This window comes from Crocodylus siamensis, chromosome 3, assembly GCF_052110815.1.
Source record: "Crocodylus siamensis isolate JL-2025a chromosome 3, ASM5211081v1, whole genome shotgun sequence".
Classification (NCBI taxonomy): Eukaryota; Metazoa; Chordata; order Crocodylia; family Crocodylidae; genus Crocodylus; species Crocodylus siamensis.
This window is the reverse complement of record NC_143397.1, coordinates 14,038,003-14,055,348: the sequence shown is the minus strand read 5'-3', so window position 1 is coordinate 14,055,348 and position 17,346 is coordinate 14,038,003. Positions and strand designations below refer to the sequence as shown.

Below are 17,346 nucleotides of genomic sequence, written 5' to 3'. Positions count from 1 at the left end.
ACTAGTTTATAATATGCCACAAGATTCCCCCTCAGCCTTCTCTTGTGGAGGCTGAACAGGTTCAGGTCCTGTAGCCTCTCCTCATAGGACCTGCCCTGCTGTCCCCTGATCATGCAGGTAGCCCTCTTCTGGACCCTCTTGATGCTGCACACATCCCTCTTGAAGTGTGGTGCCCAGAACTGGACGCAGTACTCTAGCTGCGGCCTGACCAGTGCCGCATAGAGGGGGAGGAACACCTCCTTGGACCTGCTCGAGATGCATCTGTGGATGCATGACAAGGTGCGGTTGGCCTTCCTGACTGCCTCCCCACACTGCCGGCCCATGTTCATCTTGGAGTCGATGATGACCCCCAGATCCTTTTCCGCCTGTGTGCTGACAAGAGGGGAGTTCCCCAACCTGTAGGTGTGGTGCCGGTTGTTCCTCCCAGGTGCATCACCTTGCACTTGTCTGTGTTGAATCCCATCCTATTCACATCTGCCCACCCTTGTAACCTGTCTAGGTCTGATTGTAGCCTGTTGCTTCCTTCTAGTGTGCCCACATCCCCCCCACATCTTAGTATCATCAGCAAATTTGAACAGGGTGCTTTTTACCCCCTCGTCCAAATCACTGATGAAGATGTTGAACAGCGCAGGCCCAAGGACCGAGCCCTGGGGGACCCCACTACCCACGTCCTTCCAGGCTGAGAAGGACCCATCCACTACCACCCTCTGGGTGCAGCCCCCCAGCCAGTTGGCGACCCAATTGACTGTGTGGGTGTCTACACCACAGCCCCCCAGTTTCTTAATGAGAACGGGGTGAGAGACAGTGTCGAAGGCCTTCCGGAAGTCCAGGAAGACTATGTCCACTACTACCCCTGCATCTAATGATCTGGTGATCTGATCGTAGAAGGCCACCAGGTTGGTCTGACAGGACCTGCCACTGATGAACCCGTGTTGGTTGCCCCTAAGCATGCAGTCCCCTGCTGGCCCCTCATGGATGTGTGCCAGCATAATTTTCTCAAACAGCTTGCCTAGGATCGAGGGAAGACTAACTGGCCTATAGTTTCCTGGGTCCTCCTTCCTCCCCTTTTTGAAGATGGGAACCACGTTGGCCCTCTTCCATTCCTCTGGGACCACACCAGAGCACCACGAGTGCTCATAAAGCTGTGCCAGGGGTCCTGCAATGTGTCTGCTTCTCTGCTGCCAAACCTTTATATTTGCACTGGTGACTTCTGTAGCGCAGGTATGTTATATTTGCAGAAGTCCTAAGGACAATGACAAACAAAATGCAGAGCAAATAGAATTTGGTGATGAAATACATGAGAGAATATTCTGACGATGTTCCCCATCAGGCCCCTGAGAAGGCCATTGTTGGTATATTATTCCTATTCTCACAATGGTTTCTCTCTGCATGATGTCTACACTGGCACAGGAGCTAACCCTTTAGAGAGCTCCCCCCACCGAATCACAGGGGGGGAACTCACACTAGCACAAAGGTTTGCTGCCTTGTAAAGGAGGGGAACCAACCCCACTAAGTCAGTAAAGTAGCTGCCTTTGCAGCACAGCTGCCTGCTGTTGCTCATCAGACACAGGGCATTGTTCCAAACCTGTGAACCTGCCAACAGACACAGATGTTTGGCAAGGGCTTGTGTCCACTTTCCCACCTAGCTGGGAGCTTTATGCCATTGGTAGAGGAGTGCAGCCATTGTGATGCCCATTCCTATATGTGACAGTGATGGGGGATCTTGCAAAGTTGAGCAAGTTACTACAGGGGTGGCAGATTTCCAAGGCCTGTTTAGGTGATGCAGTAGATGAGGTTGTTAACCTAGCGAGTGATCTGTTGGTCACCATGCCCCTCCTTAGAGAAGAAGAGAGCAACCAGAGGGAATGGTTGTGGGCCTCTCTGTTGGTTTGGTTTAGCTGCTAAAAATTAGCACTGGCCCGCTGGACTCAACCGTGGTCATTGTAGAGATTTTTTGGTATTAGAGTCATTTGTCTGTAGACAAATAACCACTCTCTCTGGACTGCCTGAGACTTAAATGGAGCATTCAGACACTTTGTTAACCTCTACTCCCATCTCCATTTGCAGGAGCAGAACTTGGAGCTCACTCCAAACAAAGAAATTACCCAACAAAAGTATAAATTGAGTTGCTTGGTACTGTAAAACTGTGCCCCAGGATAAGAGGTGGGGAAATCAGATTTCCAAACAGCCCATAACATTACTAGCTTCTTTCCTTCTCCTCTAACTAGAAGTTTTGTGAAAATTGTGTTTGTTGATGACCATGGCATGAAATACTAGCAGTATCACATGATACACCTTGCTTAGTCATTAGACATGCACATACAGAAGTCATTTTTCTTTGCAGTTCTCTTTTCAAGAATTCACCCTTTTTGGCAAGGCTGGTTTGTTGAAGCTGAATGGAAGTCAACCTGAGCTGCTGGAGTAACTGCACTAGCTTATAAAATTTTCACTCTTAAAAAAGCAATAAAATATTAAATTTACAGTTTAACCTAAATGTAGGCACAGCTACAATACAGGGAAATCTTAAGCTATAGACACGCTATAAAAAGACTGTAGCTGGAGTAAAATACAAAGATCTTTACCTGCCTCCACTCAAAATTACCTTGTTATAAGTGGTTAGCATTCCCCTTTCTGCTGTTGCCCTCATTGCAAATCCTGTTCCTGGTGAAGACAGTAAGTTTAAGCCAATAACTTTAGAAGGAAAGGTACTTGACCCACACTGCACTAGTGGAAGATGTACTATTTTGGGCGAATGAAAGCTAAGACCAGATGGTCACCTTCCAAGGTAGTCTAGCTAATAAATGGCTCTACTCAGTTTCTACAAGATATCTTTATTTTTCTGTTTAAGGTTTATAAAAACTTTTACTCAAAAAATGCAAAGTTCAAAGGTTTTGGGGTTTTTTAACCATACATACATTCAAGAAATAAATAACATTCCAAGTCATATAAAAAACACAGTCTACAAATAGGACCTTGAGACCACTGTATAAATATGGTATGGTGACAAATCACAGTTACCAAAGTCTTTAATTATTGATGATTGTACATAACCAAGACCAATCGCATTATTCTCCAAATGCATACAATGATTTCACTTTGGTTGGCACGGGATTATTAAAAACAGTTGTTGGCCCTTTAAAATGACCTGGTTGATGAAGACCTTCTGAATTTACTGGATCAGGCAGCATTGGCATTGTGCTAAAGGCTGTGCATGTTAAAACCAAAACAAAGCATAACCCTAAATGCATAAAGAACCCACCCTTCACCCTGCCTGTAACTACACCTCTGATTCAGCACAAAGTGCTATAGCAAATCAAACAGTTGTGTGAGAATCTGACACTCGGATCAGTAACTTCGTGCTGAAATGGAGCCAGATTAGAGTCACTGATTAAGAAGAGCCTGAAAATGATTTCTGCAGGCAAATATTGTTACACGTGAAAAAATAAGCTTGTGTGCTGATACTACAGCTGCATTATAATTCCATTCTTTCTAGAGGTGATTGTATCCTCTGAATATTATTGCTGAAAGGCGTAGTGTTTGTCTGATACAGTTCAATCAACTGCCTTCCTATTATACAACAAACAGAAGGGTAATTGTCATCTAAATCTTTCAGGACAATAGTGAATAAGTTCTGGATAGTCCTGATTTAGATAATTATATTCAGTGGAACAACCATCTTAGGAACAGCTGTTAGCAACACCACTGCTTATTTGGATTTGCTTTTGCTTCTTAAGATAGTGGTGAAATATTGGTCTCTTCACCATACAATGCGTTTGTAACAATATCAGGCAGACCTACAGTAACTTGTTAATGGGAAAAGTGTTGAACAGCATGGAGAGAAGATGGAGTTTATAGAAGAAAACACATTGTGCTTAGTTTAAAAAAACCCCAAAAAACAGACAAACAAAAAACAAACAGATTTAGACCTTCCGTTCTTCACAAGATTTAGTGCAATTTTAGATCACATAGTACCTCCTATGCTACAGACACAGTGACACGTTTTCAATAGCTTAGTCTCAACTGTTTTGATGTTTAGTGAACTTCTCTCTTCAACCTCCAAGGCATATTGCTGTTGTCAAGGCACAGATGTGTCTAGAACTTGTCCACACTTCCAGTTAATGGAAGCCAAAGTGTGGGGGGGGAGTGGTGATGCAGAGCATAAACACAGATCAAGAAATATATACATCATCAGGTTCATGCACATTAACCTGACTCCTTTAAGGAGGGAGAGTTTAGTCATTTTAATAAGTTACTCTAGGACAGCAACTGAATCCATCAGGATCACTCCTCCACTGCCTGCATCAGCTCCGAGACATGCTGTCCTCCATAGTGAGTTTTCTTAAGTGCTGCTGAGACAGACTGTGCAGGAGTGTGTCTTTTCACTACTGTAGCCTTCTCTATGCATTTTGATTTTGTTTAGTCCTTATGTGCAGGTCTTCAGAGAAGCCTTCAGAGCAGATTCAAGGCTGACCTAAGGAAAGGAGCAGAAATATCTAGTGAACTGAAGAGCTGGAGCATTTTTGATCTTCTGCATTTGGAAAAAAAAAAAAAAAAAAGTGTTAGTGGGACAGACCTGGACATATTGTGGACAAACCAGAGACGAGGAGCAGTTTAGCATTTGATCCTGCTTGGAAAGTGTCTAATAGTGTTCAGACAACTTGAAATTGTTGTGGAAACCTGAGTTTATACCAAGTGTAACATGCATTTAGACTTACAGATGGCTGTCATGAAAGCCCGAATCCCTGGATTTGAGTCTGCAGGCTGTTGTGTTCAGGAATGGATTAATAGATTTGTAAGCGGAAGGCTCTCCAGATATGGCAACATGGTAGTTCCTGCCCCACTGAACTGCAAAATGCTTTTTGCCGCACAGAAGTACCTATCAAGGGCCCGGTTCTTACACGGCTGCTTATGGAGTAAACTTATTTCACATGGAGAGTGATATATTCCAGCACCCAAAACCATTTCCAAGTATGATCCTTCACCCTTGGGAAGAATCAAGTTTACCAGCTAATAATCTGTGGACATTACCACAGCCTCCACTCTACCTGCTGGGATAGCTATAGCTACTGTATTTCTTTCTACCACTATATGTTCCAATATAAAAAGTTTTCATGGGAATTTTCATCTGTGAAACCATAAATTGTCCTACTGTGAGTTTTACAATTTTTGCTAAACTTGGCATTTGAGACCAAATCATGGCTCAACTGAAAGAAAAATGCTGCCGCCCATTTGACAGTAACTGTGCAAGCAAGCTCTTCCGCAGAGCTGTGGCAAAGCTCTGAAGTTTTAAACACTGCACACTGTTTGGTATCAAACAAGCTCTGCTCTACCAGACTTTAAGAGCAAATTGAATAGATGTTAGGCCTAAGTCTGTACTGGAGCTTCTGTGAAAAGCAGCTGAGTGACCAAAGATCCTTGTTACTAAACACCAGACTGAATGAAAGTGTCATATTTTGGGCACCAGCCCTAGTAGATTGAAAGGGTGCGCTAGAATTAAGAGTACTAGATGTATGTGAGGGAGGGGAAGAAAGGATGGTAGGGTGAGGAAGAGGGTGGCTTGGTTAGATGATCATATCATATCTTCTAGCTTTAAAATACTATTACTTTACTTTGTAGATTGCTGTAGGTCTGCAATCTATAGATGTATACAGCAGTTTACAAAGTATATTGTAAACTTACATGTCTAGACAGGCCAATTATGTTTTTACAACGTATCTTCAATGTTTTAGGAATCTTGTGTTAACTGGAGAAGTGTTTAGGGTGGACATTCCTATAATCTTGGGAAATACAGGATAATACCACATGATAAAAGACTGAGCAAAAAAAACTGTTCAGTCAGAGGCACCAGACGGTAGGTTTTTGAACAGCTGGTCTCTACCCTACCTTGGATGATTTTTTGTTTGCCATCCATCTCCACACTTCACAAACCAGAGCTCTTTGCCAGGAGAGATGTTTGTCTGATGAAGGTCCTCAGCACAGAAAGTAAGCCTGGAAGGAAGAACCAGAAGCCATGAACAGAGGTTATCTATATTTAGTAATGCAAGTTCCTTATATATTTTTTGGAAAGTAATTATGAAAGACTCATATAGAATCTCAGCTTTCTGAAAGAACAAACCACGTGAAGTCTAACAAGAGTGACCTCGGATTGGGGGTTAGGAATGAGTTCCTCTTCCACCTTAGCACCCGGTATCACCACTAGCACCAATACCACCATGGCGCTGATGTCAAAATGACAGCCTGTGCTGTAATTGGAGTCACTTCCACATGAAGAATGCTACTGCAGCGCTCCTCCTGCAGCGGAAATCTGACCGTCTTCCACCTGCTACTGGAGGACATTCAAGATAATCTTGTGCAGTGCTTTTAGCTTTTAAATATTGGGGGTAATTAAAAGACCAAGACCTTGGTATGCAGATGTCAGAGAACAGTGCCAAAACAATTAAAATTCTTCGTAAGCAGTAAGATATTGCTCTGGTGCAGAGGGCTTTGAAGAGTCTGGGCAGGTTGTAGAAGCATTTTGTAAACTGCATTTTATACTGCGAATTGCACACAATAGGTCTGGGTTTCTTGTATGGACAGAATAAAATAAAATCAGCAACATAACGGCATGATGGGGAGTGTGGTCACGTGTGCTCAGCATCTTTACAAGTTGAGGGTTACTGGAGTGCATTTGCTCTTCAAGGAATCCTATATGAATCTCAACTAGTCCACAGTCCCCCGTTGCTTGAAGGACCAGTATGTTTAGTGCTACCATTATTTGCATTCCAAAGCTGGGTGTCAAGCTGTTAGTTAATCCAGTGTATTAACTCATTAAACCTCTGCAAACGCTACAAAAATTGCCGTGATTTTTGCCAAACTATGGTGCATTTGTTATTGGCCTTCTTTCAACAGGGGAACATTTGATGCTTTAATGGCCCTCTGCCCCATCCCCACTCATGGTAGTGAAAGGGGAGACGATAGCAACACTTTTGTTAACAAAAAAAACAAATTACACTGAACAGGACCGAGCAATATTCTTTTAAAGTTAGGCTTTCAGAGAAATTGCTGTTCTTCCACCCAGCAGTGTCACCATATCAACCATTAAACTATACTAGAGTGTCAATGGACATATTTCACTGCTTGTACAACTGGAGTTCCCCAGTTGGTCAATGTTTGGAGACTTTTTCTCGGTGTCCTCAATACATCTTGAATATCCCTTTGAACAAGGACTCAAACCCACTCCAGGTCATGAACACACTATAAAAGAATATCTTTCTACTTACTTCTGTTGAGTTTCCCCAGACTTCACACGTATACGTCTGATGTGCAGCTCCTTGGAGGAATTCTCAGGTTGGGACCAGTAACTCTTGAACTGTTTCCACAGACTGTACCAGAACTGAGATGACCCTTCCCACGTAAGCTTGATGTTTAAGAGGTCACCAATATCTTCTTCAGTATAGACCAGGAAAGTGTTTGTGGAATTCAGGCCAATTTGGTCAAGTCTGAAAGACAGGCAGAGAACTCAGCCTCGTTTCCTCATTGAGACTAACAAGAAGATGCTGTATTAGACAAGCGTGTTGAAAATTAAGAGCTTTACAGCGCATCGGGCATTCCACAAAGCTGCTTAACTCCAGGCTCTTGTTAGTTCCTGGTGTGAGTAAAGAAAGTGAACTTGGATCTCTGGTTTAGCAATGTTGCTATGAGGCATCACACCTCAGGCTCTCCCCTGCCTTAGGTGATGAAAACTGGGTGTCAGATGTGGGTTGCAAGCCAGGCCAAACCCATGCAGCTGCTCTATCTGGCCTGCGAGGCTACTGGCAAGCCATCAGAAGTTGGGTGTGACCTGCCACCAAATTCAAGGCCCCACTGGCCATGTCTGTTGGCAGTGATCTAAGATTGCTGCTGCTGCCACCTGGAACCCTTTCTTCAAACCTTCTACCACCACCAGACCCTCACCTCCAGACCTCTTGCTGCCACTGCCACCATAGCAGCTGCCCTCAGTGCCCCAAGTTGGATCTGGCCTACAAGGAACCCCAAGGCAAGTTAGACCCCATGAACCAAGACAAGTTTGCTGGGCACTTGCTTCTTCTACAGCAAAGATGAGTAATTTCAGAAGAAGAATGTTTTTGTGGGTCAGAATAGGGAAGGGAGTAAATTGCTCTTCACTTACATTTCCAGAGAGAGGGGTTCAGAGTCTCTGTTCGTGCCGTGAAGGGTAACCAAGAAGGTAGGCTCAGTTTCTCCTAAGTTTTTATAGCTGAAAACATGCATTTTCATCTGATAATGGTAAACTAGAGTGAGAGAGAGAGAGAGAAATACATTTTACAACCACATTTGCAAACAGAGGTATCCATCTATTCCATTACTAACATACTAGTTGCCAGAGACTAAATCTTTTCCATATCAAAACAGCACTGATAGGTGGAGAAAGCATCAAATTAGTGACTGACTTAACCGAAGATGAAACTCCAGGACTTGGTCACTTAGCTTGGAGGACTTCCTGAATCTTGTATTAAAATACCCCCACACCATTTTGTGTCTAGAATGCTCCCGTTTAAAAAGTGTTGCTCAGATACAGAGTCAGGGGTTATCCTTATGTTAGTGTAAAGGGAGGAATGGTAATTTTCTTCCTTAACACAAAGAAGTGCTGCCTCACAACCCTGAAGTGGTTATTGGACCTGGATATTTGAATCAACACAGATGCAGCCCTCCCAGTACTTTCATTTCTGCCAAACTGTCAGTGTCAGAATATTAACACTTAGCGGAAGACGATCATCCCCACAGATCAGCACCGTCTTTCAAGTTAATCTCATTAGATAGGTACCTCTGAAAGGCATGCCAGCTCTGGTTTTTAAGTACATCTTGCTGTTCCTTTTATTCCTCATTTTCTTAGCATTGTAGCCAATGCTGTTGCAGCGGTTCTTTCGGCAGCTCAGACAGATTCCCTTCTTGAAACGGCTGGAATTTGTGCACTGAAAAGCAAAGCTCCGCTTATCTTGGTTCACAAGAGAGTCCACAAAGAGGTCCACAGATCGTTCGTGTTCACATTTCACAACATCCCCAATACCTAGATAAAAAGGAGAAGGTTGTGGTTATAAGGAACAGTTCAGCCATTTGCCACCCCAACAGATACTTCAGCGAGCTAGTCCATTTCCTGTTCAAAATAAACTGATTTTGGCCAAAAACCAGCTACATTTTTCAAATAAGCATAGTTCAAGACAGTAATACAAAACATTTGGACAAAACAGTCTGTCACTTTAAAAATCGTTTTGCTGTAGAGGCAGACAAAAAGTTTTCAGAGCCAGCAAAATATGGCATTGATTAATGTCCTGGAGTAGAAAGTGGTCTGAGCTCATGAAGTTTTATAGTAAGTTTACTGGAAAATACTCTAGCCTCATCTCTTGGAGGCACAGAGGCATTGAAAAGAACCTCCTATTAGGCAGCAGCTTTGTTGTTATACTATCCTCTGCCTTTGAGCAGATGGGGAACCCCCTTTGTTGGTGAGGAGTAGAGGTTGCTCTAACTAAACAGAGTGAGTGTCAGAACTTACTCCCATACGCGATTGCTCCCAGAACATCACTTAATCCACAACCAGGCTGGAAATCGCCCCCATTGGGGTAGATATCAATGTGACCCACAGGCATCTGGATCCCAATGCTGACGCCCAGCGTTTCTCTCGTATATGTATGAAGGACATCCACAAAGTCCGCATCATCAGGGGAGAGGCGTCTGTGAGGTTCAACTCCTTCAAACATAGGGCCAGCTGGATCCAAGCCTGTTATGGAGAACACAAGAGACATGAGATATGTACAACCTTGGCAACAGCCAAAAGGTCTGCGACACTTTCCTAATAACAGTGATGCAACCAGTTCCTGTCCCAGAAAGCATACCTCTAGAGTAGACTTTCAAAAAATTCATCATCACAATTAAGCAAAAGAATAATTAACCAAGGATGAATAGTACAAATAATGGAATGCATTAATACTTCAGGTCTGCCCTAATTATTTATGGACGTATCTTCACAAATCCGCTGCGCTTTTAAATAATGCAACAAATAAATGATTTCAAGTGTAGCAAGTTAAGATATTTCAGTGCTCAGAGACCAATAGTCACGTTGGCCATTGACGTTAAAGGGGTCAGTGTTGGGCACACCAGAACATGCACCTTTTTAAGAAAAAGAACCAGCTGTTCACGTTTAGCCAATTGTTCTCCAAAAGACTGAGATGAGGTGGTTTGGTATGACTCTAATTAACCACCCTTGGAGCATAAGTGTAAGTGTAAAGGACTTAGTGGGAGTTTGTTTTGAGCAGTATTCCTCAGAGACTGGGCCCTAGCTGCAGAGGAAGCCCCTTTTCTTTAGTAAAGAAAAGTCAGTCCAGATGAACATGTGCAGGCATAAGAGACCTAACTTCGCAACAAACTCAGTGGTATCAGAAGGGAGAGGAGTAGAAGTCAGTACTTAAACCATCTCCTGCCTCATACAAGTTCAGCAAGCAATTGGGAAGAAAGAATAGTAGGGGAAGGGAAAGTCAGTTAGTCTCTTCCAAGACTGAAGGATCCAGCATAACTAAAAAGTAAAGACATGCTAGTACCTTAAACACTAGGAAGTTTCCTTATGGTATTGAGCAGGGGTCAGCAGCCTTTTGCTGCTGTGGGCCGCAGCTTGCGATCCAGCTGTGGCTGCAAGCCAAAAATCCACCTCCCTCCCCTCTTCCCAACAGCCAGCTGCCTGGACTCACTCTCACAGCAGATTCCCAATTCCTCTGTATTAAGGGAAGTGTAGATGTGGTGAGCAGTAGGCTCTGCAGCTGAGGGGAGCACTACAGGGGAGATGCTCAGCATGATGCAGCTCTGTGCCCCTGATACCTTGTGTTGGAATGAACCATCCTGGGCTGGACTGGACCTAGTCACAGGTCAGATCTAGCCTGCAGGCCATATGTTACAGATCCTTGGTATGAGAACCAGAGAGAAATAGCTAGCTGGTTCTTTAAGACTAGTAGCTAAAGATGAGTGAAAACCGTGGCTATCTGGACCATCCAAAATTTTGAAAACAAATCCCCACTACCTGTTCCCATTTGGCCCTTCTGTCCCCAGATAGAGGAATTGACTTTTGGAGATCACCGCATGTGATGATAAATTTCTGGTGCGTCCCAGTGTTACACAGTAGTTTATTCAGACTGTAGCATTACCTACATGTACTGGTTTTATTGCTAGAATTTCTTATCCCCTCCTAAACAGATAAGGAAGGCACATGGTTGTAGTGTAGGCAACGTACTCTTCTGAAGACAACCCTCCCCACCACGTTTCTAAACAAAAGATCCAAATCCTCTCACATATAGAGGAGAGTTTTAGTAGGATACTGACTTACAAAACTAGTGGAACTGCGCTAGCAAGTAGGATGCAGGGGACAGAGTAGGTGTCAAAAATGAAGGGTACAGTTTAATAACTGATGTGAGCCAAATGGGAAACAAGTTACTGTCACAGCCAAGTTAGTCCCCCTATGTATGCTATAGAGTAGGCATCTCTACCAAACAGAAATGTAAGATTTTGATAACAAGGGTATGAGAATAGGCCAGTGTTTAGCCAACCCATATTGGGTCCTACAGGAGTTTGTGAAAGCAGATTTTTCCATTTCAAGAGAAAGTCTCATGACTAATATTAGAAGAATCCCACAGCAATAATATTTTGTAGAAGAAGGGGAAGAGATGCAATGTCAGTTTAGTATCCAAAATATAAAAAAAAAATCTGTTTGGAGATAATTTTTTGTATCCATCACCTGTAGGATGCTTTAATCATTTTAATTTTAGATGAATTAACCCAGAAGAGGCTTTCGCTGCAGGGTACTGATATTTGATGAGATGCCCAAGTGGCAACAGTGGTTCTAGCATAATCTTACCTGTAATTCTGCCTATTGTCCCAGCTGCATAGTTACCAACATAGCCAGCAACATGGGCACCAAGACTGTACCCAATTAAGTGAACGTTTTCAAACTGAAGGTACTGTTTTTCCTGCAATTTGAAAAATGCTTAAATTAGCTGTGTTTTCAGAACAACTGGTACACGTCCTACCTAAGCAAAGGAACTTGAAGCTGCAAGATTCACATCTCGACATCCCTAGAATTAGAGGCTTAATCCAAAAAATGCTTCTAGTCTTGTAGTGTTTTCAAGGCATTAGCAAAAGGATCCGGTAGTTTGTGGGTTATTTAGTCATCATTGTTCAACTCATCTAACCTCCTGTCACACTGAAGATAGCTTTTAAAAGGGCATATCTGGAATAGCGAATCCGAGCGTTAGGTCAAACCAACACTTTGGGTGCCTACACACAAGCAGGAAGGCTGCTTTGACGCACTGTAATTACAGTACGTCAGAGCAGGCTCTATTAATAGAGTCTGCTGGAGCATCGTAATTACCGCACTCCAGCATCTCGTGCATCAGCATCCCTGTGCTTAAAAATGGCGACGGGAGCACTTTAACTAAAGCTCATTCAATGAACTTTCGTTAAAGCACCTCTGCCGTCATCTTTAAGTGTGGGGACGCAGATACGCAAGATGCTCTGGGTGCTTTAATTACAGCAGCTCTCAGAGCCTCTCTATTTAAAGTGCCTCCCCCCCCCAGCTCCACTACTGGAGCACGTGTCTAAACGTCCTTTGTTTTCAACATCAGGCTTTCGTTCTGCTCAGCCCCCGTGGCAGCGGTTCTTTCTGCCCTCACACTTCTGGCTGCCACTGCCAGTGTCTCCGCCACCACTGCCATACCCAGCCCTGCTGTCTGGGCATCTAAACCTGTCTGACCTGCACCAACTGCCAGGGGTGCCAGATGGAGTGGGTGGGCTGGGTCTCCATGGAGATTGGCCCAGGACCTCCACAGGCAGGGCACACCTGGCTAGGAGGATGGGATGGGGCCACAGGTAGATGGGGGGGGTAGTACCCAGGAGTGGGACAGGCAGACAGAATCACAGGGTGATGACAGCACGGGGTTGGGGCCGGGGGCAGGGCTGCGATCAGCTCCTGGCACATCCGAGACAGGCGCTGGTTCCCTGCAGAACCGGCGCGCGTTGCAATGACGTGCAGGGAGCAGATCATGGCTCTGCCTCTGAGCCTGGCCCCAGCCCCATGGCATCACCGCCCTGCAATCCCAATTCCAGCTCTGGCCCCACTGGTCCCACTCCTGGACACTGCCCTCCACCTACCTGTGGCCCCATTTAATCAGACTGGGCAGCGCACATTCGGCTAGGCAATCTGGTACCCCTGGCAGTGAATACAAAGGTGGATAGGGTCAACTGGCATCTTCCTGGCCACCCCCTTTTCCCCTGGGAAGTGTAAACAGCTGTGATGGGGGGCTGAGGCCAGGTCAGCGCCCCATCCCCCTGGCTCTCAACAGCTCACCAAAAAACCCCTTAAGTGGCCCTCCAGCCCAAATAATTGCCCAGCCCTATGATAAGGCATGTCTTCGGTAAACAGAGGTGCCACTGCATGCACCAGGGCTGAATATGCCATGTATAGCTAGAATTACACTGATGTCTTCCATGCTCCCGACTGTTAGAACTGGTATACTCTGTGCCCTTGTGCAGCTGTCACTTGTGGTGCCCTGCGGTAGTTTTACCTGTAACCAGTTGAGCAACTTTGCAGTTCTTTGTCCAACCACCTTTGTGTTGTTCACAGCATCTGTATAGAGTTGGTGGGCAAGTGCCAGCCAGTCTACCACCACCACATTAGCATCCTTTTCTCTGTTTTGGAGGGCAGACACTAGGGTGCTCAGCCACTTCTCAAATACGCCACTCATCTATCAACAGAATTAAAATGTTAGTGCTTCCTGGTCACAGAAAGCCAGATGCACACAATCCACAAGGTTCACCTTAAACTTTAAAGTATACATACACAACTTATTGCATGTAAGATCACCAGTAGATGCTACTTTCTTTCTGCATGTTGCCCTTGATGTAAGAAATGCAAGTTTCCAGACAGACTGTGGAAGAATATTGCTTTCTCACTTTCTAGAGTGAAAGGTGATAGGTTTTTGTTGAGTGCCTTTCTTCCCTCTTCTACCAGAAATTAAATAAGATGGATCACTTATTCAGCATGTGCAACTGCAGACAAACTAGATCAGTCTAGCAGTGCTGCAACTAGTTACTCAAGAAATGGAAGAGGAAGACTTGGTAAAGTCAGCCAACCAAATTCAGCATGCTTTCTGCATTTCTTTACCAGTTGCAACAAGCAACAATAAAATTGCAGAGCTTAAGTTACAGGATCTTTAAAATAATGTCTCCAGCGCCAAGTGGCGTCTTAAACTGAACACCTGATCGCATTTCCATAGCTTCATTTAGAAAGTAGAGTTACTTTGGTCAGGTTCATATTGTACAAATATGAAGTGATGCTGAAATATTGTGGCTAGACAACAGGATTTTCAAGAATTTAAGTCTTAGCAGCACTGTGTTACTACTTCCAACGATATCTTCAAGCATCGATCCTAGGAGCCTGCAGAGCTCAGAACACGATGATTTCAGTGTCCCGTGTGCTTTTAGACAACGATGGAAACTCAAGCAGTGCAAACAATTGAGCAGAATAAAGAAAATACTGCCTCAAGCTACATAGATGTCTCCATACTTACTGTCCATCCGTGAATAATAAAGAAGGTTTTAGCTGTCGCATTGAATTTGCAGTCCTCCAGGCATTTTTCTTGGTCTACAGAGAGATGGCAGCTTTCATTCTCTGGAGATGCTGAAGAGAGAAGATTAAACTTCACTTGCAGTCTTTGAGAGTGTGCAGCCGTGGTGTCATCTGGTAACAGATCAAAGGATGGGCACATAATCAGTTCCTCTTGGGTGTTATTCAGCCAAGTACAGGTGCAAGGCAGGATCCAAATTTTAACAGAGACAGCATTTTTAAGAGTGCAATTGATTTGCATGTCAAGCAAGGCTGTGTGGGAGGGTTTGCATTCATAATTTACCCTGAACCACCACACCTTGGGTTTATCACCTACACACACTGCTGCTACAGAAAGGAGCATTTTAAGCACCGCATGGCATAGCGTTGGAAAGAACTGCCTAGAGAGGACGCCGAACTTCTCAGACAAGCCCTCGCCTCCACCCTGTACAAGCAATTCAAGTCAGACACCCCTTGGTTTGTCACGCATCCAGTAGAGCAGCATTTTCCAGCTCAGCAGCTGGCTTGCTGCTGTCAAAAGCCCAAAGCTTCATGCTGCACACTTCAAAAGCTTTGGGAAACAGATCTCCCCATACCCACAAACTCTGCTGAACCCAGGGGATGCCTTAATAGGAGACTGGGACTTCAGCCACTTCGCTCCAACCAAAGCTCACGCAGAATCACCAGCGTTATCGCAGACCCTCTCCTTCACATTTTGGAAAGCTGCCCACTTGCTTCGGGGCACTACCCGGAGGAGCGGGGAGGCATTATCTTGCTTTGAAATGTTACAGATGAGTGGGGAGGGAAAGAGAGAGGAATCATTTTGTGGGACAAGCTGCCAGGTGCAAGAGTAGCACGCCCTCGTTACGGTTTTAGCTGCAGCAGGGCCGACGACTGCGCGGCGGGTACTGGCGGTCACCAGGACGGTCGCACTTTTCCGGGGCTCAGACAACTCCAGAAAAGCTGTACGCCCGCAGAAGGCGTTGCGCTCTTCCTGGAGCAGTGGCCGGGGTGGGGGAGCGTTGAGCAAGGGACGCAGGTCGTGCCCTGACCCTGGCCGGCCGCCCTTGGCGGGCGAGTGCCACTCCGCGGTTTCCCTCCGCCTGCAGAGCCCTGCACAGTATCGCGCGGAGCGCTGCCCGTGGCGGAGCGCTCGCCACCCAGCCCCTCCGGCGACAAGTGCTTTTCGGGGGCGGGGGTCGGCGCAGGGCCCTGCCCCGCTGCCCCCCGGCCCGGCGCCCACTTACTGCGGCGGAGGCGGCCCGGGGAGGCGGCCGCGGCCGCGAGGCAGAGCAGCACGGCGAGCGCCCGCATGGCTGCCCGGCCGCCGCCGCCGGCCCCGGCTTTAACGCGCGACGTCACCCGACCGGCTCTGCCACGCCATTGGTCGCGCCCCCCGTGACGCCACCGCCGCCCCAGGCAGGAATGGGCGCCTCGCGCCGCCCCGCCGCAGCTCAGGCGAGGCGGGGGCCACGTGGGTGCCCCGCCCCCGCCAGACGCGGGGTCCCAAACCCCCTGGGCTGGCGTCAGGGCGTCTCTGCCCGCCCAGGCCCGCCGTGGCATCGCCCTGCAGCCCGCCTTCCCTCGGCCCCCGCGGCAGGGCACCTGCTTCCTAACGGCGCCGCGGGCCGGGCGCCCCGTCGTGGAAGAGGGAGGCTGCTGCCTGGCTCGCTCCCGCGGCCGCGCGACACGTGGGGCAGCCCCGACCACCTCTCATTTACATGACCCGCCGCCCCGCCGGCTGCCGGTGTGCGGGCGGCCCTCCGCTGGCGGCGCGTCTGAACTGACACCCGGTTTCATCGTTACACCACCTGGCCCCGTGCCACGCCACGCCGGCCAGCGACAGCGTCTGTCCAGACGTCCTCGGAGGCTTTCTTTAGGAAAGCAGCCGAGCCTCCAGCAAACCCTGCAGCCGCCTCCTGGGAGGACTCCCGCCGAGAGCCCCTCGCGAAGTCCAGCCAAGAGCCATTCAAAAGGTCCAGCGAAGTCACCCCAAAGAAGCCCTTCCAAATCAACATGCTTGCTATTTGCAATATAAATACATTAATGAAGCGATATTAATGGGTCGAGTACAAAATTCTGGGGTATTTTGGTGAAAATAGGGTATTGGGCCTTGGTTCAGGAACAAATCCCCCATTTATAACATTGTTTCGTATGAGAAAATTGGTTCTGAGTTACATTTCGACTTAAAATGCTTTTTTCCAGGAACCAGTTGTGTCGTAAGTCGGAGGACTGCCTGTATAGCAGTTTTCTTTTCACTGCATAGCTATCTAAATTAACGTGCTAAAAGTTGGTCGGGCCGTGACCCGGGTGGCCCACCCTGTTCTGAGGCCTACGACTTGGGGACGCCAAACTCCAAGCCTCCAGGCTTGGGCAGGCACGTAGGATGCCAAAAGATGCTGGAAACATCTGAAGCCCCTGGTGCGGGTGGAGGGTGTTTGTCCGTTGTTGGGACATTTATGGTTCGGGACTGACTCATGGATTTGGACTTGATTTGGCTGATTTGGTTTGGAACAGGAAACATTTCTTAAAAAAAAAAAGTCTTCCTGCAACACTCAGAGGATGATGTGGGGTCTCTGCCGTTCCCAACAGCTTCTGCCTTAGGGGAATTGTGGGGAAAGCTCTGCCTTTCTGCAGTGCCCCCAAGGATGGCAAAATGGGGCTGGTGCTGTTCTTCCATGAGGACAGGGCAGGAAGGGGCAGCCCCATCAGGCTGTTCTCCATTGTAG

The 17,346-nt window shown here is 46.5% G+C and overlaps 1 protein-coding gene across 1 annotated transcript; it reads right to left on the bottom strand.

Annotated features, from left to right (window-relative positions):
- Positions 1-2,815: 2,815 nt before the first annotated feature.
- Positions 2,816-15,984, bottom strand: LIPG (lipase G, endothelial type). The gene is made up of 10 exons (XM_090037779.1): positions 15,865-15,984; positions 14,583-14,752; positions 13,578-13,757; positions 11,873-11,984; positions 9,527-9,751; positions 8,801-9,043; positions 8,147-8,267; positions 7,260-7,478; positions 5,884-5,988; positions 2,816-4,471 (listed from the first exon to the last, which is right to left on the bottom strand). The coding sequence occupies exons 1-10, from the start codon at positions 15,929-15,931 to the stop codon at positions 4,450-4,452; spliced, it is 1,464 nt and encodes a 487-aa protein (XP_089893905.1). The 5' UTR covers positions 15,932-15,984; the 3' UTR covers positions 2,816-4,449.
- Positions 15,985-17,346: the final 1,362 nt, after the last annotated feature.